This window comes from Peromyscus leucopus, chromosome 14 (genome assembly GCF_004664715.2).
Source record: "Peromyscus leucopus breed LL Stock chromosome 14, UCI_PerLeu_2.1, whole genome shotgun sequence".
NCBI classification, from domain to species: Eukaryota; Metazoa; Chordata; class Mammalia; order Rodentia; family Cricetidae; genus Peromyscus; species Peromyscus leucopus.
Genome location: NC_051075.1, coordinates 66,279,492 through 66,304,901, shown reverse-complemented (window position 1 = coordinate 66,304,901; position 25,410 = coordinate 66,279,492). Strand labels below are relative to the sequence as shown.

The following is a 25,410-nucleotide window of genomic DNA, read 5'->3' as shown; positions in this document are numbered from 1 at the left end:
GATTCCTCCGGTGGAGCTCACACACTGTAGGGTGACCTGTGCTGTTGGAGGAGTGGGACCTGCCCTAGCAGGGCCACAGGTGACTGACCTTCTCTTTCTTGTCCTGCCTGTGGTTACCAGGACTGGCCCTTAGAATCACTGGTGTTGAGACTCCTGAGATGATCTAATATGTCTGCCACGGGGTACCTTCTGCTTAGTCACATTATGTGCTCAATAACATCGGAGGTGGGACCGGATGACCTCAGGCTACCTTGGACTTGCCTCTCTGAGTCTTCTAGTTGCTGGCCAAGGAGTGAAGTCTCAGTGAGTCTGAATCACTGAAGGTTCCCTGCCACCTACCTAATCTCGAAGTTTAGTTAAGTGGGGGATGGAATCTCGGCTTGATTGGGTTTTCTTCTTCTTCTTTTTTTTTTTTTGAAACAAAAACTTCTCAGAAGCACGTGGTATTTCTCTCACCTTTCTCTCTTCCTGTCCCTGGTCTGGTTAGGTTAAAAGTTACTTCTCGGCTGGAGGGTTTTCAGCCCAGATCACACAGATTGCTCTTGCTAGCTGTCCACACTGTTCAGGTGGGCGTGGGAGGATGGCTCTGGGCTTCTCTTTGTAGAACCTGCTCGCCTAGCTACCTGGGAGTGGTGAGCAATCTCTATTTTTATTTATGTCACCAGCAGGGTGTCCTGTTGGACTCTGCTTTCATCCTCTCCAAAGGCAGCCTGGCTGGTGTGCCTTTAGCAGTGGGTGGCCATTCTCTGGAAGTGCCTGGAGACTGGGAGAAGTGGCTGCGCCATTCCCGGGGGGTGGGGGTAGAGGGGTGGCTGTTTGCAAATTATCATTTAATTTATTATGTTCAAAGTGCACAGGAGGGGAGACTTGTTTTCCTTCCAGATGTAGAAGGCTCCTTAGCACGGCCCATGGGGAGAACCTATTGACGTTGTATTTGGGGTGCACCTCTCTCTCCCTGGTGGCGGCCATCCTCCCGCCCTCCGCAGCCAAGGCAACCTAGGCTGGAGGCTGGGGATCAGTTTTTCGGCCCCGGCAGGAGGTGCATGGTGGAAGAGGACTGGAGCCGCCCCGGGAGTGCTACCGTAGTAGTTGGAGAGAAGTGCAATCTTCTCTCCTCACCCTCAGAAGCCTCGCTCGCGTCGTAATTCTTTTTATTTTTACTTTCGAGCCTTGTAAGGCAGGCGGCCGGGGTAAAAGCGCTGCGGCGACACGTTGCCAGCTGCGCAGCACCGCTCATGTGGCCTGAAGCAGGGGAGGGGGCCAGCCCCGCGCCACCTGCCCGGCTCCCCTCCGTCCCAGGGTGCTGCCGAGGAGCCCCGGGGCCCAGCCTGGCCGAAGGGCCTCCCTGAGGGCCCGCGCCGCAGCCCGGGGTCGCCCGGCCCACGTTTTCCGTCTCTCCCGCTCCCTCCGCCCCTCCCTCCCCGCGCTTCCCCTCCTCCTGCCTGGTCATGTGTCGCCTTTTTTTGTTTGCAGTGGAAACAATTTCTCGCCGCTCGGCGCGCCCCGGCCCGACGCGCCGCAGCGGAGGCGAGCGGAGGCGGGACGGGGCGTGGAGAGCGGCGGGGCCGGCGGGAGGACGCGGCGCCCGGGGACGCTCGCTCGGGGCCCATGCCGCGCCGCCCCCCGCACCCCTGCCGTCCGCACCCGCGGCCGCCCCCAGCCGCCCGCCCAGGGCTCGAGCGTCCGCAGCGGGGCCCCGAGCGATGCCCGCTGGGCGCCCGCGAAACTTTGTCGGCTGCACGGAAGGCAGCGGTGGCCCCGCGCCGCGCTTGGCCAGGTGAGTCCGCGCCCGCGCCCTCCCGCGCCACCCAGGCTGGGGTCCTCGCTGGAGAGCCGTCGTGGTGGCCCGCAGCGGTCAGGACTGGTCTTACTGTGCGGGGCGCAGGCTAAGCTGGACCCGGAGTGGGAGGACCCCCAGCCCTGAGCCTGGAAGTTGCCCGACCAGGAGTTTCCTGCTCCAAAGAGCTGGCGGTTTCTCGTGCCTCGGTTTCCCCACAGACCCTGAGAGCGACAGAGTTGGTATTGTCTGCAGAGCAGGCATCCCTAGCAATCCGGGTCCGTCAGAGGGTGCAGATCAACTGGAGACCCCAAGACCGCGAACAGGCGCCTAACAAAGATCCCCTCCCTAACCGAGCACGCTCAGAACCGGCCGCGAGCATCCCGAGACCCGCGGGGCCCTACTCCTCTGTACCCCGATTATTTGCAAGCTTTTCTGGGTCCCCATGTGAGTTGGGGGGGCAGTGGGCGCTTATTGATTTGTTTTTAGGCTCGCCACGCTGCGGCCAATAAAAGGTTTATGACATCTGACCGGCAGTGAAGGTATGCGAGCTCCCAATTGCCCTGTGTACGCGTAGAAGAGCAGTTTTCTCGTTGCCTGGCAACGCCGCTGATTGACGCGGGGTACAGCCAATCGCTGCTCCCTTTGGTCCCCTTGAAATGTTTTTGACAAGTACAGTAAAAGGGAGTGGAGCGCGTGCGTGTATGCGCGCGCAAGGAGGGGGAGGTTCCCGGTCCCCCAAACTTGAGCCTGTTCAGCTTCGATTGAGGAAGATTTTTCAACTTTTGAAAAAGTTCATCACTAGCATCTCTTCAGACCTGGGCCATAATGGCATTGTCAGTTATTTGAGCTGGTCTGCTAGTAGCAAAAAAATGTAAGCTTTCCTGATCCATTTTTCTGCGTTGAAAGAAAGAAAGAAAGGAAGATAAAACACAGGAAGTCATAAAAAAACAAAACAAAACAAAAGGAGGGTGTGTGAGACGTAACCAATAGCTTGAAAATTTTAAGGCGGTCACTGGATAACTATTCAAAGAGACGTTGTTAGCAGCGGATTAAGAATGTTTGCTTGACTGCATGCTCACACTTTCCTATCCCTCCACCCCTCTAAAAGAAGAAAAAGAGGGAAAAGAGATTTGGAAAATTTTATAGTTAGGGTATAATAATGGAAAACTCCTCAGCTGTGGCTTCTAGAGATTGTTTTGTTGTAACAGAAGAAGTACAGTGGTCAGAAGCCTTCCATACTGTTTAAAAGCGCGGGATTTTATAGGGAAGGAAGTGAATGGAGAGTTTGGGGAAACAATTCAGGGGTTAGGGACCCTTCAGAGCACCTCTTCTTGGCATTGGCATTTAAGAGTTTTTCTTAGAGGACCACGTTGCTGGCAGTGTTTGTTGAAAACAAAAGAAAACATGGAGAATAGCATGTTAGTTCCTTTGGGAAGCTGCTGACAAATAAGCAAATTAAAAAGAAAGAGAGCAGTATGTTGTCATAGCAACAGTGCAATTAAATTACTTTACTGTCAGCCATGATATAATTTTCCTGTTTGGAAGCTCAGGAGACATAAAACTTTCATTTGGGGCTAAAGTTGACTTCACTGGCTGGGTAGTTCTCTCTTGTGTGGCTGTGCTGGCAGTTAGAACCTTTTCTAGGGGAAGCTGAGAAACTTTGAGCCAAGCTGCCCCGATTTCTTCATAAGGAAGTTAAAAGCAGTACCAGGCTGGATTCGGTAATATCTCCAAACTTGAAGATACAAGCTACCATTTTTCTATGACATAGATTAGTTCCCTTATGTGACAGGGAGAGCTATTTGTTTTCCTGGATGAACTGGATGCATCTGGACTGCCCTGCCTGGGTTGGGCCGTGAGGCCCCTGTGGAGATTTTCTCCTCTTTTAGAGATGGCGTCTTGCATCCAGCATCCACTTGGGAGATGCCACCTTTTATACCTCTGTCCAGCCGGTGGGAAAATGCTGCAGCATGCTGGCATCCTGCCTGGCTGTTTGAAGCTCTGCATCATGCTTTCTAGAGTCCAGTGATAGAACTTCCTGCGCTGAAACAGTGGTCATTTTAGAGGCTGTGTTAGTGGGTGTTTAGAGGCTTGGAATGACCGTTTGTTTACCTTCCCTGTATTAATGCTTCTCTGGTGCATGGCTTTAACTCCTCATTGAGCCAAAAGAGACGCTCTTCATAAAGGAAGTACATAGTTTTAGCTCTGCATACACCGAGCAAAAAGGCCCCGTCTCCCCTTTTCTCTGTGTCGTGTACCAGGGGGCTGCGTCTGTAGGAGTCATTCATTCTATTTGCGACACCGCCGTCTCCCTGTGTTTTCTTGTCAGGTCGTTGTTTTTACACTCTGTTCTGGGTCATTGATAAGAGTAGGGGATGCTGATGATGGGGGGGGAGAATCTGTTACAATTTGTGTGGAATTTGCCTGCCTGTTCTGAAGTTTCTAGCTGCTCTCTCAACTTTATTTTCCTCAGTAATTCTAGTTCTAGTTAATGGCTTATCTTTCATTTCCATTTTTTTTTTGGTAGTGCCCGAGGTTACATGCTTTTTTCGCTCTAGGTGTAATGTCCTTGAATTGAATGTATTTCCTTACAGTGTAATCTGAAGAATTCCTTGTTGTCCTCGGTTACGCTTGTCAAATGTGATAAAAGTTGCAATTTTTCCCTATGGTTTTTTTTTTGTGTGTGTGTGGAGGGGGGGGGACAAAATAAAACCAAACCATCAAACCAGTGGTTTCTGGTTACAATTTGCCTCCAAGACCCTTCTGTGGGTTGTTTTATGGGATTGGAAGTAACTCTCGTTAGTTATTTAGCGGTGTTCTTACCCTGCGAGGAAATGTCACAAAACACAACAGAATCTACTAACAAGAGTTTTATTAAGATGAGAGAGACAGACGAGTGCTCAGGCTTGTGGAGAAGAGGAAGGAAGCCGGGAATATGGCTCTGGCTTATAAAGGCTGGGTGGCGCACGCGTACACAGGTCGATGTGGCTGCTCCACGCATGCGCAGATCACATGGTTGCGTTGCGCACTCTTACGCAACCACACAAAGCCACCGGGTCCTGGTCACGCGAGATGCCTTGGCCCGGAAATAGCTCTTTTGCCCCGGAGCTGGCTAGGCGTAAGTGTCTATGTCCGCTGGACATGCACAACCGTGGGGGTTCGTTGTGGGTCTATCATTCTCCTTGCCTTCCCTATCATCTCTATTATTTTTCCTTACATCAAAAAAAGAGCCGGGCGGTGGTGACGCACGCCTTTAATCCCAGCACTCGGGAGGCAGAGGCAGGCGGATCTCTGTGAGTTTGAGGCTAGCCTGGGCTACAGAGTGAGTTCCAGGACAGGCTCCAAAAGATTACATTTATTTATTTTATATATATATATGTATATATATATATATATATATATGAGTGCATATATGTATGTGTGTATATATGGGGGTGCATGATTGCCATAGTGCGCAGGCGGAGCTCAGGGGACAGATTGCTGGAGTGATTCTCTCTTTGCATCATGTAGGTCTGGGAGATTAAACTCAGGTGAACAGACTCAGCAGCAAGTACCTTGATGTTCTGTCAGCCATCTTTTTTTTTTTTTTTTTTTTTTGAGACTGGATCTCACAGAACCCAGCTTGGCCTTGAACTCTCATTCTCCTCATTCTCTCCTCCATAACCTCCAGAATGCTGGAATTACAGGTGTGCTGGGATTACAATTGAGTGAGCACCTTCAGCCCTGGGACTTATTATTATTATTATTATTATTATTATTATTATTATTATTTTCTTTTTGAGGAGGATTAACAAGATTGGTACTATAAAGCTGCAGTAATTGTCCATTACACTTACTTTGCTGTGTCTATCCTGAGTCTTTAAAGAAATTTGCATGTTATGGATGTATGTGCATTATGGTCGAGGATCAGAGACACCAAATAGTAATAAGTTCTGTGGTCACGGATGACTGGAGACCCAAGGAGAAGCTGCTTATGATGTATTTGCTCATTAAAAGTGCCACCTGTATTTTCAGTTTTGTTTTGTGTAAGGTCCATCTGGTCACCATGCTGCTGATGACACCGGGGTCATTTTCTTCATTGTGTAACTGGATGGTGGGCTTGTGTGGCTCCCCATGTGGGAGCCCTGCGATGCCATCACCATGTAACTGAGACCCAGATAGGGGGAGGTGGAGTTAGGTGGGACCTGAACCGATCTCTGTTCTGCATTTCTCCAGCTCATCACTTCTCTGCGCTGTCCTTCCTAGGAGCCTTCACGTAAATGGGTCCAGTCATGCCCGCCAGTAAGAAGCCCGAGAGCTCAGGAATCAGCGTGTCCAGTGGACTGAGTCACTGTTACCGGGGCAGCGGCTTCTCCAAGGCCCTCCAGGAAGATGATGACCTCGACTTCCCTCTGCCTGACATCAGATTAGAAGAGGGGACCATGGAAGATGAAGAGCTGACCAACCTGAACTGGCTGCACGAAAGCAAGAACTTGCTGAAGAGCTTTGGGGAGTCGGTCCTCAGGAGTGTCAGTCCCGTCCAGGACCTGGACGATGACACTCCGCCATCCCCTGCCCACTCGGACCTGCCCTATGATGCCAGGCAGAACCCCAACTGCAAGCCTCCGTACTCCTTTAGCTGCCTCATATTTATGGCCATCGAGGACTCTCCGACCAAGCGCCTGCCAGTGAAGGACATCTACAACTGGATCCTGGAACATTTCCCCTATTTTGCGAACGCGCCCACCGGGTGGAAAAATTCAGTGAGACATAATTTGTCCTTGAACAAGTGTTTCAAGAAAGTGGACAAAGAGAGGAGTCAGGTATGTTGTTTGTGTCCTCTGGAACTGATTTTTTTTTTTTTTTTTTAATTAACCTAACGTTTTCAGCATTAAAAATGAATGCATAGTCCACCACGCTGAAGTACTTATGAGTGGATAATTTAACACGTTAGATAGTTTGAAAACATCATTTTTTTTTTTTTTTTTTTTTTTTTTTTCAACATTTCTCTGTGTAGCTTTGCTTCTGGACTCACTTGTAGTCAGGCTGGCTCGAACTACAGAGATCGCCTGCTCTGCTGATTAAAGCGTCGCACAATACATCATTTTTCTTAAACATATTGGCTAATGCATTCTTTTTGTTCTGGGGGGCAGGGAGGGGGGTCAGTCTTTTGAGAGGTACCCTGATAGGATTTCACATACTCTCACAACTGAGCTTTGCCAATCCAGTGTCCTCATGTCCTCCTTCCACGTGGTTGGGTCAGTTTGGTTTTAAAGTTCAAAGATCTGTGTGGCATCATAGATAATGCATGCAATGCATAGACCACAGTGTATTAACACAGTGCATATAAGGAAAATGGCCATCAAGGGCTGGAGAAAAATGACTCTGAATATTGGGGAAAAGGCAATGTCTCAGGCTTCTGGAATAAATGGGAGATGATGCATTTTTGGAAGATACTTGAATATACTTATTTATTCTAAGACCAATCAGAGACTGGAGGTGTGGATGACGTTTATGAAATCCAGTCTGTGTGTAAGTGTTTGGCAACTTGGAAACTGCTAGTATGAAGTGTGCTGGCTTAGGTTAAGGTTCCCACTAGACACTGGCTTTAAAGCATTTTAATTTTTTTTTTTTTTTTAATTTGTGTGTGTGTGTGTGTGTGTGTGTGTGTGTGTGTGTGTGTGTGTGTGTTTATAAACATATGTAAGTAAGTGCAGGTGCTTTCAGAGGCCAGAGGGTTCTACAGTACTTAGAGCTAGATATACAGTTGGTGGTGAGCCATCCAATGTGGGCCCTGGGAACTGAATTTGGGTCTGCTGCCAGACTGTGGGCAGACCGTGGGCACTCCTAACTGCCAAGCCATTGGTCACAATGCTGGTGATGTCGGGGGGTGTGTATACATTCACGAGCCGCCTTCTTTTCTGGGTCCTTAGCTTTATGTATATCTGGGATGATCAAGGTGTGCCTCTCATCTAGTGAAATCTGTTTTCCTTGGGAACTCAGTCTTTCCTTTTTCCCAGGTTAAGCGTTCAGAGACCAGTCCCAGGATTTGACTCTGTTCCATGCTTTAAGATAATTTTAGCCGGGCAGTGTTGGCGTACGCCTTTAATCCCAGCACTCGGGAGGCAGAGCCAGGCGGATCTCTGTGAGTTTGAGGCCACCGTGGGCTACCAAGTGAGTCCCAGGAAAGGCCAAAGCTACACAGAGAAACCCTGTCTCAAAAAAAAAAAAAAAAAAGATAATTTTAAAAAACTTAAAAACTGCTCTCCTTCAAAGGACCAGGCTGTGGCATTAAACATGTTTGTATAGGTCACGTCTTGAAGCAAGAGAGAGAAAGTCCGAGCAGGTAATTCTAGGTTTAGAAAGTGCTCACCAGGCCCCGAGAGCCGCCTGCCACGGGTCAAACAGTGAATAGGTCCTTTAGCTCCATGTCATCTTTTCTGCAAGTTACAGCATGCCTGTGCCTTCACTTTTGACATAACACCGCCGCACATAAAAGTAATTTAGCTAGTGCGCAGTCTGAAATGTTAAACAGGACCAGCTCCAAGCGTGCAGTGAGTCTTGCGAAGATTATTCATCATCCTGCCTGCTACCAAGCACTGGATGGTGCATGTCAGAGCTTACCAGGAGGCTATACTGAGTGCCCCCCACCCCCTAGGCTCACACAGGATTCTGGGAGTCACATTTTTTCCAGGGGTGTTGGCTGTCAATCTGGGCAAACATTGATGCCTGTTGACAGGGAGTGTTTTGAAGGACTTGAGATTGTTTTAATCTTCTGAATTGTTGAGTTCTAGCTTCCTAGCCCAGGTGCTGACTTGTATTGACATGTTCCTGATCAAATGCCAGTCAGTTTTGTGGCTGAAAGTTTGTTCCCAGCGTTTTGATGCTGTTTAAAAACAAAGCTACAGTTGTGAGGTTCCCCTCCCCCCTTTTCTTTTCTTTTCTTTTCTTTTCCTTGGGTGAGCTGGAGGCTTCTGTGACTGTTCAAGTGTCAGACGTACTCAGTGCTGCCAGGGCCGTAGCCCTGGCCTGTTTACTGGGGTTTTTCTCCTGGATTTGCTGAGTAAAGGGGAAGGCATTCCTGCTGATACATTGCCCAGTGAGAGTCCCTTGGGCTGTGTAGAGACATTTGTTTTCTTCTCGGGGAGTTTTACTTTGGCAGTAGGTTCAACCCCAGCACAAATGTCTAAACACACCCAAATGTCGGTGAGAAATCCGTCAGATGAAGGTGAGGATAGGAAGAAGCCAGGCACCTTCTTTTTTTTCTTTGTTTGTTTTTATGTTTTGATACGTTTTTTGAAACTGGAGAAGGCCGTTTTAAGCTTGGCATAGCTGTGGGAATGTGGAATCCTGTGTGATCCTTGTCCCCAAGGGCTTGGAGCACAGACCCCACCGGACAACTGTTTGGCCAGGTCCCTGGAGCAGGAAGGAACAGGCGAGATTGCATCAGTCACCCAAGGCACTTCGAACTGTTACCTCTTATTTCTCAGGCCCCTCCCTGGAGATTTGGTTCTGAGATGGGCTGGGGAAGTTGGTAGTTGGGAGGCGTCAAGGTACCTCGGTGTTGTAGGTAAGGTCCCTGACCATTTGCTGGTTTGTTTGTTTTGAGTTTTGATCTCAAGTAGTCTAGGCTGGCCTTAAACTTGATACTTAGCTGTGGGTGACCTTGAACCGAGCCTCTTGCCTCTTCACCTCCCAAGTGCTGGGATGTTTTTTGTTTTTGTTTTTCCTAAGAGCTAGCTCATCAAGATCCGTGTCTTAAAAAAAACAACAAAAACCAAAAACCGTGCCTCCCAATTAAGTCAAGAGAAAATGCAGCTTTGCTTCTGTTTTGTCTCCCTAAGTGCTTCAAAAGACAGGTTAAATTTGTTGTCGTTTAATCGTGGACGTTTTTAGCTGGCAGAAGTGGACAGAATGATGTGAATTTGTGCTCCTGTCACCCCGTGACCCATGTCTAGAGTTAGCGTTTAATGAGAATTGTCTGGTTTCATTCATTTTGGTTGCTGTTGCTCCTGCTGAAGTACTTTGAAGAAGACCGTGAGTCATTTTATTTTAGCACTTCAGCGTGTAGGAGACTAAGCTGTAGTCGGTTATGTAGCCACAATGCTAGTGTGTCTGTCCAGTCCTCATTCCCCATCCGAGCCTCCCAAGATGGAAAGTCTCAATGTCATCTAAGCCAAGTATTCAAATAGCCAAGATTGTTAAATGCTTGAATTAGGACCCCAATGTGGCATGTGTGCATGTTTTTTATTTGTTTAAATATATTGCACCCCGTCCCTTCCTTTCCCACTATTTCATTTCTTTTTTTTTTTTTTTTTTTTTTGCGACAGGGTTTCTCTGTGTAGCCTTGGCTGTCCTGGAACTCAGGGATCCGCCTGCCTCTGCCTCCTGAGTGCTGGGATTAAAGGCACGTGCCACCACCGCCCACCTCTCCTTCCCTTCCATTTTAAAGTCACCCATCACTTGGTCTTCAGAGTGCCTTACATTCTGCCTGCCTCTCTTGGTGTCCTGGAATTTGTCTCCAGCCTCAGGGAGGGAAGTGACCTCTGAGATTGCCTGCTGACTTCCAGGCCCCTTCCCTGGGAACTGTGTGTGGAGGAGGGTCTGTGCTCCTGAAGCCTGTCTAACTTGCTTCCGGGATGCTTCGCAAGGGTCAGCTGTTCCCTACTCTGTGAACTTCCACATCCGTCTTTCATCCTGCCAGGTTATCAGTGGGTGATCTTTGCTCACATCAATCAAATCATTTTGTTGATTTTTTAAAGTCTGGGATCATGTTCTTTTTTTCTTCTTCTTTTAGATACAAGTCTCAGGACTTGTATTTAGCGTGTACTGACTTCTCTGGGGACTTGAAAATGAGAAATAAAAATGCAGTTAATTTTTGTAGACTCGGTTAGAATGGAGCAGGTATATGTGTTTCTATTTCCGTGCTTTTCATTTATTTCCATTCTTGCTGTTTTAACAAAAAATACTATTGTCGCCAGAAGGTTTATAAAGGAAACCGAGTACACAGTGTGCTTATTATATGTGAGGCTGGCTGCTCTGAATGCAGTTTTGGCCTGTAGAGGTGGCTGCGTGGTCTAGCAGGACGCGGGTTCTGGTGTTGGTGTTGGCATACCTGAGCACCTTGGTCCCTCGGTTTTCACGTGTGTAGAAGCGGCCGTTGGAAGTGGCTCAGTGCCTTGGGGTCTTCAATGTCTGAGGCACTGTTGACCACTACCCGAATTCATTGGCAACATATCAACTGCTAATGAGTACTCTGTTTGTCTAGGGAGAGGTTCTTGAGGTTTTGTTTGCTTAGAGTTTTCCCCCCTCTATTCCTTTTCTTTCTCTTTCTCCTTTCATTAGATCAAACATGCTAAGCAAGGTCATCGTAGTGACAGAGACATGGCCATGTTATGCCCAGCGGGAACAGTTATGCCATAGCATAGGAGACAGGTGAAGTCCTGATTAATTCTGGGCATGCAGGATAAAGAACTAGAGGGGGTAAGCAGGAGAGATTTACTAAGTGTAGAGACTATTTTTTGTATTCTTGGGTTTTTTGTTTGTTTGTTTTTATTTTTTTCGAGACAGGGTTTCTCTGTATAGCTTTGGAGCCTCTCCTGGAACTCGCTCTATAGACCAGGCTGCCTCACCTCTGCCTCCCGAGTGCTGGGATTAAAGGCATGTATCACGTGAGCTAACATTTGTGACAGTTTCCCTTGTGCATGGTGACCTCTTACTCCTTCACCTTTTGGAACCCAGAGCATTTCTGTTTCCTGTGACACTGGTCGGTAATCTGTTGAACTGGTGATCCCTTTAGGAGGAAGACAGCCCAGCCCTGCCTCACCCTCCCCTGCCTTGCTTTTCATTTCCTCTCCTCACACTGCTCTTTGGAAGACAGCACAGCCTGACCCTGGTGCATTAGCAGTAAGGTCCTCTGGAATATGCAGAAATGTGCTGAGGTGTGGGGGATGCTTTTGAGGCCAGGGAGGACCTATCAGCCTCTGCTATTTCCAGTTGGCTGTGTGCTGGAGATCTTGGCATGTGAATGTGCCATTCTTGCTTAGGACTCACCTCAACTCCCTGGTCCATGAAATCTCTGTTGAGTTCAGAGGAGAGGTGCCGAGTGTTGTGTAGAAGATAGGCAAAGTTTATTTTAAAGTACCCCCAGGAGTTGAAAGTGGACAGTGACCAAAGGTGCCGTCACATAGGGGCAAGAGTGGACAATAACCAGACTGGGCGATAGTGCACATTTGGAAGAGCATTGAATATACTTAAATACTCTAAGACCAATCAGAGGCTTGAGGTACTTGTGACTTACGAAATGTGGTGTATTGTGGGTTGACGTAGACTACACTATTTCTTAGTTTCCAGTGCAGATGGTGTTCCTGGAGGGCGTTTCTTCCCAGGTGATTGATAGGCCTATTTGAGTTGTGTGTGTGTGTGTGTGTGTGTGTGTGTGTGTGTGTGTGTGTCTGTCTGTCTGTCTGTCTGTCTCCTACTTACTCTCTAGCCCTGGCTGGCCTGAAAAAAATGTGTGTGCCACCACATCTGACTATACTATTTTTAATTATGTCTGTGTGAGTGTGTGAGTATATGCATGTGAGTGCAGATGTCAGAGGAGACCAGAGGCGTCTGATTTCCAGAGCTGGAGTTACAGACAGTTGTGAGTTACCCGATAAGGATGCTGGAAACTGAACTCTTTGCAAGAGCAGTGTTTGTTCTCTGGAGCCATCTCTCCAACCCCTGTTTGGACTAACTCTTAAGGGACAATGCTGTGTTTTTGTTCTTGACCAGAGTGCCTCTGCAAGACAGTAGTCCAAGGATCTTTTAGGCAGTTCAGAATGTCATGTCAAGGTAGATCTCAGATTTTTTTGTTTTTGTTTTTTTGGTTTGTTTGTTTTTCGAGACAGGGTTTCTTTCTTTTCTTTTCTTTTTTTTTTTTTTTTTCGAGACAGGGTTTCTCTGTGTAGCTTTGGAGCCTGTCCTGGAACTCACTCTGTAGCCCAGGCTGGCCTTGAACTCTCAGAGATCCACTTACCTCTGCCTCTCAAGTGCTGGGACTAAAGGCGTGTGCCTCCACCGTCTGGCTTGACATATCTTTTTTGCTTTTAATTGATTGTTTTTGAGACAGGGTCTCACTATGTACCTCTGACTGGCTTGGTACTCCCTATGCAGACCAGGTTGGCCTTGAACTCTGAGAGCTCTGCCTCCCTAGTGCTAAGATTAAAGCCATGTGCTACCACATGACCTTCATATGGTATTTTCAATTTTTAGAAGCTGCAATGTGGTGCTTCCTCCTTACACTGGGCATTTTTCAAGTTTTGAGGATACTTTGGGATTCTCTTCAGAGACTGATGCTTTCCCTTTCTTTAAAGTCTTCCGTCTGTAGGGTTACAGGAGTTGGAGTCCAAACTTGTTTATGAAGGAGGAGGGGTGGTCCACCTTTGCCCTTTAAAAGTTTCCAATGGACTGTTGATAGTTTTATCTTCTTGTTGAGGTTGAATTCTTACCAGGATTGATGGTCAGGGGAGGCTGGGATTCAGAGAAAGAGTCAGGGAAAGCATGGTTAGTGTCTGAAAGAAAAGCTGGGAAGATGGTAAAGTTAGAACTCAGAAGCAGGCAGGCCACATGGTAGAGACTCTGGATGACCCTATGAGGGAGGGCTTCCAGTAAGCGTAAGTACATTATTCCATTGAAGGGGTAATCATTCCTCCCACTGCCTCAGCGTGTCTTCATGGATCAGCGTTCTTGGGGATCGGGGTGGAGTAGGGTAGTCCTGTTGAGGTTACTGACTAGTTTAGTACAGGTCTAGCTAGATTAGGTGTGTTGGTTAGTTTTCTTTTGTCAACTTGACACAAGCTAAGGTTATCTGAGAAGGGGGTATGGCAACTGAGAAAATGTCCCCATTAAAATTCTCTCCTCGTAGCCAGCCCTTGGGGGATTTTTCTTGATTGTGAGGGGTCCAGCCTGCTGGGTGGGGTCAGTGCCCTCCCTGGGCCAAGTGGTCCTGGGGTGTATAAGAAAGCACACTGAGCTAGCCAGAAGGAGCAGGCAAGTAAGCAGCATTCCTCACATGCTCTGCTTCAGTTCCTGCCTTGGCCTCTCCCATGATGAACTCTAAGTTTGATCTTAGAGTGTTATCACAGCAATAGAAAGCGAACTAAGCCTGGAGGAGATAATAGTATATAATGTTCTAATCTTTGGAGCAGATCAGAATGTCACATCTCCACCCAGGGCCAGAGTATTTCATTCTTCAGCTGGGAGGTGTAGAAGGAACAGTTTCAATGTTTTCCTTTCTAGTGTTACCAGGGCAACAGGAGGTGAGTTCCAAGCAGAGCATGGGGGTGTGGGGGGATCCATCTTCATTTGCTTCCAAGGCTGCTGACCCCTTTCCAGCTATCTCACAGGAATCTTTCTTTCTTTCTATTAAAAAACAAAAAACCGGGCGGTGGTGGCGCACGCCTTTAATCCCAGCACTCGGAAGGCAGAGGCAGGCGGATCTCTGTGAGTTCGAGGCCAGCTAGTCTCAAAAGCCAGAAAGCGCAGAGCTACACAGAGAAACCCTGTCTCGAAAAACCAAAAAAAAAAAAAAAAGAACCAAAAAACCATTATTTTATGTGTATAGTATTTTGTCTGCATGCACAAGTCTGTGCATAGCACAAATGCCTGGTGCCCTGAAGGTCAGAAGTTGTTGCTGGATCCCTTGGGACTTGAGTCACAGACAGTGGTGAGCCACCACGTGGTGCTGGGAATCAAACCTGCGTCTTCCAGAAGAACAGCCAGTGCTCTTAACTACTGAGATGGTGCTCCACTCTCTGATGGAATCTTCAGATGAGCATCCTCTGTGTTCCCTCCAAATCATCACACTCCTGTTGGCCATGTGTCCTGGTTGATCCTGTCCATATGTTCCTTCCATTCCCTGTTTCTTCCAGATGGGCTCCTTCTTCATCCTTACATTGCCTGAGAGACACATACCTACCTCTTGTCCCTCTCAAGTAGGCTGCTTGTTAGTCTGCTTGCTCATTCATTCATTCATTCATTCATTCAACTTCAAAATCCCCAACTTTCCTTTTTGAAGTCCATAACTAAGTCTATTGAGATATATAGTCAACTGTATCATTGTTATTATAGGGGAATTGTACCTTTTTGTGGGTTTTTGGCCTCATGAGTAAAAATAATGTATCCATTGGGGGTTGTAGGTCAGTAGTAGAGCACTTGACCAACATGCATGAATCCTAGGTTCAATCCCTAGGGGCTAGGGGCTTTTAAAACACTGACTCATGGGGCTGGAGAGATGGCTCAGTAGTTAAGAGCACTGGCTGCTCTTCCAGAGCACCTAGGTTCAATTCCCAGCACCCCCATGGCAGCTCACAATCTGTAATTCCAGTTCCAGGGGATCTGACACCTTCACACCAATGCACATAAAATAAAGTCAGATTAAAAAAAAAAAAAAAGAGAAAGCACTGACTCAGAGGGAAGCTCAAGGACAGTTTGATTAGAGTTCAAGAGAATAAGAACAGGGTAGACGGTTGTATATCATGGTAGCTGCTGGGAGGCCGGAGATGGGTAGGAGGAAAAGCATAGCCGTGTCTTGTGAGTTAGGGTCCAAGAAAGTAGGCAGGCTCAGCAGTGTAGGTTGGTAGGCATTTACACAGAGAAGAGACAGAAAGAGGGACAGTCTCCAGACTCAGGGCAAGAGTGTTGAGGACTTTGACCCATTTCCAAAGAAGAGACAGGCAGGGAAAAGAAAAGGTTGGGCTCTTTGAGTTCGAACTCACAAGAGCAGTCAGGCTGCCAGTGAAGGTGTGTGATCCACTGTACCGGGGGAGGGGCTTTTTTCTCGACACGCATACATTGTCTCATTAAGGGAGTAATTGGTCTTCCTGTCTCCTTAGTTTGTCAGGTGAATCGGCTTCCAGTGGTCTGCTGCACAGGTGATGGACAGGCCTAGTTGGATTACCTCTTAAAGGAGTTTGTATAGTATGTAATATTTGGGACAGCTTAGAATATCATCCAGGGCCAGAGGCAACGTTCTATTCTTTTGACCTGGAGGACATACATAGCTTTCTCTTAGTGGGCCTTAGCAAAGCCCCCAGAGCTCCATCTCTTCATAGGGTCTTTTGAATCCTAAGGAGGGGCAAAGCTGATACTCTTTCTGGGTTGCCAGGGAACAGGGAAGTGGGGTCTGAAGCTCATTGTAAATGTCTACCCTCAGTGGCCTCTGAGCCTGCTGCCTGTCCAGCTCTCGACAATGGTGAATACTGCTTACAGGGGTCCCTGGCCCTCTGAACCCCACCTACAGAGCAGAACACTGTAGGTGCTGGAGAAAGAAGTCAGTGAAGACAACTTCACCCATGCTTCGAGAGAAGCCTTTGTTATTCTTTCAGTGCTCCATTTTAATTATCTGTGCCCTGCTTCTCTCATCACCGCCTTTCTGGCCCTTCATGCATCGGGGGTCCACGTTCTGCAGGCCCCACGGTGACTTCCCCGGAAGAGTCTGATGTCCTCTGTGAGGGTCTGGCAGTGCCCCTGGGAGACTTGCTTCTTTTGGATGGAGGGCCCCATCTGTCAGCATCCCTGACTCCCCGGCTGTGGAGAGCCGAGGTTTTCTCAATGCTGACGCCTCTTCCTCAGCACACTGCCAACAGATTGCTTTTCGAACCTTCCCTGTCAAGCTGAAAATGCCTTGGGGTTTCCCTCTGAGATCATTTCAGCTGCAAGAGAGTTCTCTGCAATAACTAATAGGAGGCCCGCACACCAGAAAGACCTACGGTTCGCTTCTTTAAAAGAAGTGATGAGTGTGTAGATTAACCCGTGTTCTTAAGTTTCGTGTGGTGCTGGGGAATGGAACCTAAGGGCCTTGTCCCCGCTGTACTTGCTCAGTTGCCCTGCCATGCCCACCCATACTTTCCACTCTGTCATCTAAGTCCTGCTCATCTAAATGCTTTTAAATGCTGGCAAGATGGTGGGCAGTTGTAGCCTCCATGGAAAATTCCACTGCTTTTTACACTGGAAACAGAAAAATTTTAAAATCCTTTAACGGCTGACCAGGCACAGTTGGTGCACACCCGTAATCCCAGCACCTGGGAGGTGCAGGCGGGAAGCTCAGTATCGGGGAGAACAGCCTCTGGTGTGTGGTGAACCCCGCCATAGCTTAGGCTCTAGGAGACCCTGTCTCGACACAAAACAAAGCCCCCCAAACAAAGATACGGAGTGTGTGCTGCTACTGTAATGCTTATCTGATGCCACTGTGTTTGTGGACAGTTTAGCTTTACCAGTTTTAATTTTTTTTTTTTTTTTTTGTGATTTCTCTCTGTGCATAATAAATATCTTGACTCGTCAGTCCTTTGTATTTCCTTTCACACTGGCCCCTTTCAGACCATCATTATTTCTTCAAGTCGTGCCTTCATGATAACAGGCTATTCGTATCCTGGACCTGATAGCTTCTTCAGGAACTTCTCCCGCTCCTTCAGGTGATGTTGAAGGTCCGAGTTAAACGTGAGGTCTGATTCTCATCATAGATGCTAACATTCCATGGAGGACGTAGAATGAAAATGTACAAAGCCACCGGTAGTCCCGGAAGCCTGCTGGGCCCCGATTGCTACCATGCTAAGGCAGCTAGGCAGGCTTTCCTTCGCAGAGAGAGCCCTTAGGAGGCGAGGAGACACGATGATGGGCAAGGGGGAAGGCAACAGTCCAGTAGTTAACAGAGCAGTCTTAGTGAGCCCTACCATAGGAACATCCGATAGGCTCTGGCATGGCTGTTATGAAAAGGCAAGGGCCACTGACTTAAGCAAGCTGGCCAAGTATTCCTCTGTCACAGGGATGAGTCCCCTGCTGTTATTTTTAGTGCATTGCTGGTTTCTGTTCAAGTCTTTCATGGACCAAGATGGCACCAGCTAGCACAGAGATGAAGGGAAAGACAAAGGAGGAATTAGTAGTTTTCAGGAACTTTCTCCATAATGTTGCTTTTTTTTTTTTTTTTTTTTTTTTAATCTCATTGGCTATGCTTTGTTCACATGATCTCTTTTTAGCTACAAGGAAGGTTGGGAAATGTAGTTCTGTTGTGATGCACACACGCCTCCACACACATAAAATGTTGATTCTATTACTGAGCCATATGGGAACTTCTGTCACAAAGGTCTGGATGCTGAGACTCACGTGGCTGGACAAGAGATGTGTTGGGGCATTGTCAGCATAAAAAGGAAGAGAGTGGCTGGAAGGCTCTGTCAATAACACTAGGGACCTAGTGGAAGGGTATGGGTGCAGGGCCAGCGTAAAGATGCCAACCCAGTCTTTCTTTAAAACGGTCCAGTTGACTCGAGTTTTGCTTCAAGATAGTCTGGTTAGATTGCGTTGAGCATCTTCATCCCAAAGCAGTGGCCCTGATAGAGGTGGAGATGGGACCTGTGCCAAGATGGCTAAGACGGAAAGCAAGGAAGGATCTCGTTGAAGACGGAGTTGTTCTTTTAATAATAACTTGATAGTTTGCTCCCTGAGATTACAGGCAGTTCCGAGAACAGAGTTAAGCCTTTGATTTTGAGCTCTCTCTCCCGCCTGGGCTTGTTTGAGTACCTGTCCCTTGAACTCAGCAGGAGGCAGTAAATACAGGCAGAGCTCCTAGCTGCTCTTGCATCGTGTGTATGTGTGTGTGTGTGTGTGTGTGTGTGTGTGTGTGTGCGCGCGCGCGCGCTCCCCTGGACCCTAGTCCAGGGTTCCCCTCCACTTACGGGAGCCCTTTGAAGTGTCTCTTGGAAGGCTGCAGCTGTCCTCCTCTGGGGACAAGACCTATAAGTGTTTTAACTAATGTCATTAGCCAGAAGACTCCCAGGTAGCGGAACCTTCGTATATGCTGTTTTTAGAAAGAAAGGTCAAATCATGTGAGCACCGACTTCAGGCTGCCTGGCACAGAGCCAGGATATAGAGACCCCCCCCCCCCCAAGCACTGCTGGTGTGAGTCCTGAGATGCCGGATGAATCAGCTGTAGATGATGTCATCTAAGGCGAAAGATAGTGTTTGCAGCTAAGCTCCGGAGACCTCAAAGAACACTTAGTTTGCAAAGTGAAAATTAGGCTTTGTATTTGCGAAGGAAAGTAGCCTCCCTACATTTCAGCAGTGGTTCACGAAGGCTGTACCTGCCTGTGGGACGGTCCGACACTGGATCACGGCTAACTGGGTGATCTCTTAGACGCTCCACAGATTGGGGGGTAGGAGATGAGGAGGTGTGTGTTTACACAGCCCTCCCAGCTTGTGGGCCGGGCAGGTTATGTATGTGTCAGGTAGTGATGCATGCCGTGAGGAAAGTTAAAGAGGGTACCGCAGTGGAAAGGGGCAGGAAGGAGGGAGGGACTGTAGGAGGCTTTTCAGAGGAACTGACTGGGCATGCCTTGGATGGCAAGCGGGATCAAACTCTGCAAAAGGGCTCTGAGGTGGCAACAGCTGGGAATGTCCAAAGAGCAGCAAGACAGCTTTAGGAAGCGCATTAGAAACAGGAGGGGCGGACGTTTAAAGGGACTGGAGCAGAGAGATTACCTTTCGAGGCTTCTGAGTGGTGACAGTTATTCCGGCTTGTTTCAAGATCACAATCTGTAGGCGCAGGTATAGGGACACATTTGGGTGGGGGGGGTAGGGGAGGAATTCGACAGTGTTCCGTTTGAGTTAGGGTTTTGTTGTTAGAAACAAGAGTCTCACCATGTAGCCCTAGCTAATCTCCAACTCAGAGAAATCCACCTGCCTCAGCGTCCCGAGTGCTGGGATTAAAAGCGTTTACTACCATGCCCTGTGTCAATGTTTTTGTCTTTCTCTCTCTCTCTCTCGTGAGATAGCTTTTAAATATCTAAATAGAGCCATCAGTTGCAAGTTTGATATGTGAACTTGAAGCCCAGTGGGAAGTTGGAGTACAAGTGTAAGTTAGGGAGTCATTAATGCATAAGTAATGGAAAAGAGAATTCCTGGATTACCTCTCAACCAGAAGGAAGTCAGACCTCTGTCTCAGCTCTTTGCTCTCTGCAGTAAGGATGCAGCTTCTAAACTAAATGTGTTTGGAGCAGCCCTGTATCTCTGATATGATGGGGAAATGCACTCCAGTACACGTCCGTTTAGCACCCCACTTAGCCAAGTCCCCTACCCCAAGACTTCTGTGAGTTCCCTGCCATCTGGTCCCTGGCCAGAGAAGGATTTTTCTTGTATACGTGTCTCCATAGCAACGAGTTTGCGGTTGATATGGAAAGTAAGCAGTTGCCTTAGCAACGGAGTTACTGATGTGGTGGCTCTTTTCCTCCCTGGAGTGGAGGGTGAGCTGACCAGACTCGTTCAAATGCATTGTGAAGGGCTACACAGGCTGGCCCGACTGGTGTAAAAAAACTAGCCTAGCTTTAAGAGAGGTTGCATCCCTCTCCTCTTCCGGAGGAAGGGCACTCTTGTGGTAATGAATCAGACAAAAGTAGTTGCTGAAATCAGACAAAAGTAGTTGCTGTCAGTTGAAATAGATTATAAGAGGGTTTTCCTAGAGGAGCAGTTTTGTTTGCTTTGACAGAATGCTGTAGTCAGAGAGTATTTGGTCGCCACTGCAGTTGGGGTAAGTAAAAGAACATCTATCCCAGGGACATAATAATCAGTACAACGGGCCAGAGCCCAAGAGCAACACAGCTCACCTCAGGTCTGGCGTGGCTAGAACTGCCCCTGCCCTTCTGTGGCCACATGGACACTCTGCACTGCCTTTCTCTGGGGATCTGGTCTGGCCTCCTGGCTTCTTCGCTGTGGCTCTCAATGTCTGCCGACTCCCACCCTTGTCCTGCTGTCCTGGAATGTCTGTGATAAGTGGTCCAGTCCCAGTGCTCAGTGAGCGGGTGCCCACCCTCCTCTTTGTGTGGTGGGTGTGCTTGCCATCATTTCAGATACTAAGACTTGCTCTCCTCCTGGGTCAGGTGTTCAGCCCAGGGCAGAACAGGCCTGGGTCTGTGGATTCAGGATCGCAGCTGGGAAAGGCTGCCTCTTGGGGGTTCTATAGAGTGAGGTCTGTTATGGTGATACACATCTGTAATGTCACCCTTGAACTCTGGAGGCTAAGGCAGGAGGGTGTCAGGTTCAGGGCCAGCCTGGGCTACAAAGTAAGGCCTTATTTCCAAAACAAATAAACTAACTAACTAACTAACTCACTTTTGAGGCGTACTCGGGGCTTTAGTAGGTGGTGGATATTAGCACAGCAGGGAACTTTAGGACCCCTCCTGCTCCTTTACCATGCAGTGATGGTTAGATTTAATGGTCAGTGTGATAGGATTGAGGATTGCATGGGAAGAGAGTCTCAGTGATAGGCTGTCTAGATCAGGTTGCCTGTGGGCGTGTATGTGTCGATTGTCTTGATTATACTTAACCACAATGGGTGGTACCATTCTCTGGGCTTGGGGTCCGGGGTTAGATAAAAAGGAGAAATCTAGCTGAGCAGGTACACAGCATTCTGTCTGTGTTCTTGACTGTGGATGTGACTAGCTACTTCAAGTTCCTGCCACTGGAGTCCCTGTAATGATGGACTGTGACCTGGAATTGTGAGATGAGGTAACCCTCCTTTCCCCTAAAACCCTTTTCCTCTAATTGTTTGCCACTGGGAAGGAAACTAAGTCACATGCCCGCGATGCTTTCGCTTTTCTCTCATTTCCATAGACCTGCAGTGGCTGTCCCCCAACAACCGCAGCTTTCTTTGGTGTCTCCTGCCTCCTGCCAGCTGCCCTCAAATGTCCTCCAGTCACGGGGTTGAGTGACTCCCGAGAAATCAGGAACTCGGGGCCCCTGATCCAGGCAGGAATAAATGCCAGCTGTCTAATACACATTGTCCTAATTTTCCAGATCAAGAGATTGAGCAATTGTCTTGACCACTGTGTACCAACCCATGTCATCATACTATTTTCAAAACGGGGAGAAGTGTGATTGATTGTTCTATGCCAGGGACTAGTGATACAGAGATTTCACAAAACTCTGGTTGTCGAGACTGGGTGAAAATTAAAACAGACCGGGAAGGCATTGGGTGATTGCCAAGGGCTTGGCCAGTGGCCAGAGTTGCGTGGGTTGGAGCTTTGGAGGAGCGGATGGCCCATCCTGGATAGCAGTGTTACCGGAGGGGCCTGAGGAGAAGAGAGGACTGTGTTAGCTGTCTTCTGAGTGTCAGCACCAGGGCTGGTGACAGGAGGAGGCTGTCCCTCAGGCCATCAGCATTGGCTTGGGACACTGAGTGTGAAATTGGGAGCAGAAATTTTCGCAGGGGTTTCTTGGGGGCTCTTTGGAATGGTGAGAGCCATTTGTATTTAGGGTCTCACAGCTTCCCAGCAACTGTAAATTAGCTAGCACGGGCTTTTTACACAGGGGGATTGGAGGTTCGGAGAGCATCAATGGCTTGGCCAGTCTCTGGGCTGCCTTCTGAGACTTACTTCAGTTTCAAGGCAGATGGATGGTTCCTGTGGTAAAGGGCCTAAAGTGTGCCATAACCTCTTGAATGATGTACTGAGGAGCTAGGACTCGTCCTGAAGGCTGTAGGACTGGGGACCTGGCTCGCTGGGGAGTCCATAGCTGTTCCTGAGTGTAGAGTGACTCCCCTGGTGCCTTAGATACTTCTACGTCAACAATTTTTATTGCCCAGAAATTCATGGAGAAAACTCATGGAGAATGCTGTCCCATAGAGTTAACCAGTATGAACCAGATTTCTTTTCATTATTTTTTTTTTGTAATCTATTTTCTTTCTATTGAAAATGGATTTTTCTCCCACACAACACATCCCAATCAGTCTCCTCTTCCATGTGGATCCACCCCTCTTCTGTCTCTCATAAGAAAACAAACAGGCTTCCAAAGGATAATATAAAATATAATAAGATAAAACAAAATCTCACACATCAGAATTGGGCAAACAAACAGAAGGAACAGAGCTCAAGAAAAGACACAGGAAACAGAGACCCACTGGTTCACACACTCAGGAATCCCACAGAAACACCACACTGGAAGCCACAGTATGTACACAAAGACCCTGTAGGGTAAAAAGAGAGAAGAAAAAATATATAAATAAGATAAAATGAAAATATGAAAAAGAATAAGATAATTAAAAAAAAAAAGGAGTGACATTATGAGAGACAAGGAACCTCCAAAGATGCCACTGAGCTTGTTTTCTGTTGGCCATCTGCTGTGACATGTAGCCTACCCTTAAGAGTGGTTTGTTTCCCCAGTGAGATTCCCTTGGGGGAAATCAAATTTTCATTTGCAAGCAGCCATCGATTGGAGGTAGCTTCTAGGGTAGGGAAGGGGGCATGTGTCCACTTCTCCTTGCAGCTCCAGGGCCCCATCTGGTGCAGACCCGTGCAGGCCCTGCGCATGCCGCCTCAGTGTCCGTGAGTTCATGTGTGTGTCAATTAGTTTAGAGGGCCTTGTTTCCTTGGTATCCTCCGTCTCTTCTGGCCCTTACATTCTGTTTGCCTCCTCTTCCGCAGGGTCTCTGAGCCCTGGAAGAGGGATTTGATGGAGATAATACATTTTGGACTGAGTGTGTAGACCAGATTTCTATTCAAACCAGGAAAAAGTCTTTGGGCGCTTGTTTCTTATTTCAAGCATTTTGTTCTTATTTTTCTTTAATGATTCTTGTTTTGATTGATCGTGGATGTATCCTGTTGATGTGAATACGCTAACATCTTGACCGCTCTGCTGTTTCTGTGACATACGGAGCAATGGAATGAGGCCCCTCTCAGCGCCGCCATCTGGGTTTGGTAGCTTGTAGGTTCAGGTTGTTGGTTTTCTTTGGCATTGTAGGTGAGCACAGTGATGGTAACCTTCTTTGGGATTCAACAACATTTACCGAGTTCTTAGAATATGGAGGTTTTTGTACTTAGTACTGTGGAGGACACAAAGTATGTAACACAGGTTCTTTTTTCTTTTTGAGTAAAACTGAAATTTATTATATGCCACAGTCGTCCTAGGGACCTCCATGCTATATATATAGCCTCTATGGTTCTATGGGTTGTGGTCTGATTGTTCTTTATTTTATATCTAGAGTCCACCTATGAGTGAGTACATACCATGACTGTCTTTCTGTAACCCGGGTTCTTGTAGGATGCTTTGGGATGACCTTGGATGCTTCTGTCTTCAGTCTCACGCCTGATCACTTATTAAAGCCCTTTGCTTCCGCCTCATGAGTGACTTTCCATCCCCTCCCTAGTACACTGTCCCTCAACTCTTGTTCTTGGACTCATCTACCTGCGTTTTCCCATCTCCCCTTGCGCCCATCATGGCGCCACCAGGACAGTTCAGCACACAGCCCTTTGTGCTCTCTGGCCTGGAGTGTGGTGTCTTCTACATCACCAGCTTTTAGAATAATCGAGCCGGGATAATCCAGGAGGGCAGACTTCATGGACTTAGTGAGAACTCCTGGAGCTGTTGTATGGGAACTGGGCATTTTCTGTGTGTGTGTGTGCACTTGAGTGGAGGCAGGAGCTTGACTTCAGGTGTCTCTGTTAGTTGCTGGGCTCCTTGTGTTTTGAGACAAGGCCTTTCCCTGAGCCTGGAGCTTGCTGACTCAGCCTTGCTTGAGAGCCCCAGAGAGCCTCTGGTCTCCGTCTCTACGACGTAGGGATCACAGGCTCATGCCACCATAGCCCGTTTTTAATGTGGGTGCAGTGGAACCAAACTTGGGTCCTCATGCTTGTGTGGTCAGCACTTTAGGGACTGAACTCAGCCCCTAGCCCTAGAAATCTACTTTTATAAGCTCCTCAAATGATGATTCTGAAGTTTGTAGAACAAGGAGAAACTTCAGGGGTTCTTCTGAGTGCTATCTTTCCATTTAAATTTTAATTTTAAGATTTTAATGATGTCCAGTGACCTGTAATGTACAGTGCAGCTCTCAAAGGGTTAATGTAAATATCACATGCATCAGCTGTAATCTCCGTGGCTTTATTCTGACTCTCCCATCCCTCCTCAGCCCCATAGTTAGATTATTTTACAGCACATCCGAGCCATCCCGTCTCTGTCAGCGTGCATCTATATTACAGCAGGATTTAAAGACGCTTGTAGCCACAAAGCAACTGCAACACCAACTCCGTTCCTGTTTATCGTACAAAGTCTTTGGGTCAGAACATACCTGATTGTTTAACAACAACAGAATTCTCAATGCTTTGTTCAAATTAGAATTAAAAACAAGTTCTTCTGTGGCATTCGATGGACGTGCCTCTTTGATCTCTTATTGGTCGGGGCCTCTTGCCTGCCCCCCTGAAGGAAGCTTGGCTTCCCTCATCTCTCCCTAGTCTTTTAGATTCTCTAGGCACTCTACTGTGATCAGGGCTCCCCCAGAGACACTGACTTCTGGCTGTACCTGCTCTCCCACTGCCTGGACGCTCTCCCTCTGCCTGGACGCTCTCCCTCCTTCCCTCCGTTAGAAGCTGTGTCTCCTCTTGGAAAACTCAGCTGACCCCACATCTCTGCCCAAACTTGCTTAGACAAGTTTATTTAAGGTTTATTTTATTTTTATTCATGTGCATATATTCATGTATACATATGTGAAAGTATATGTGTATGTGTGTGCGTGTGTGCCCTGGAAGCCAGAAGAGGGTGTTGGATTCCTTGGAACTGGATTTACAGGCTTTTGTGAACCACCCACCCACTGTGGGAGCTGAGAACTGAACTCAGGTCTTCTGCCAGAGCAT

The 25,410-nt window shown here is 47.8% G+C and overlaps 1 protein-coding gene across 9 annotated transcripts in view; it reads left to right on the top strand.

Annotated features, from left to right (window-relative positions):
• Foxn3 (forkhead box N3) overlaps positions 1 to 25,410 on the top strand; it is a 396,979-nt gene that overhangs the window by 173,906 nt on the left and 197,663 nt on the right. For 8 of the 9 annotated variants that reach the window (XM_028886613.2, XM_028886620.2, XM_028886618.2 and 5 more), the window contains one exon: positions 6,026 to 6,582. In XM_028886613.2, the coding sequence (XP_028742446.1) occupies positions 6,040 to 6,582 (543 nt within the window). In that variant the 5' untranslated portion in view covers positions 6,026 to 6,039. Of the gene's footprint in view, positions 1 to 1,685; positions 1,778 to 6,025; positions 6,583 to 25,410 lie in introns of those variants that run through there. The other variant, XM_028886614.2, reaches the window with a different exon arrangement.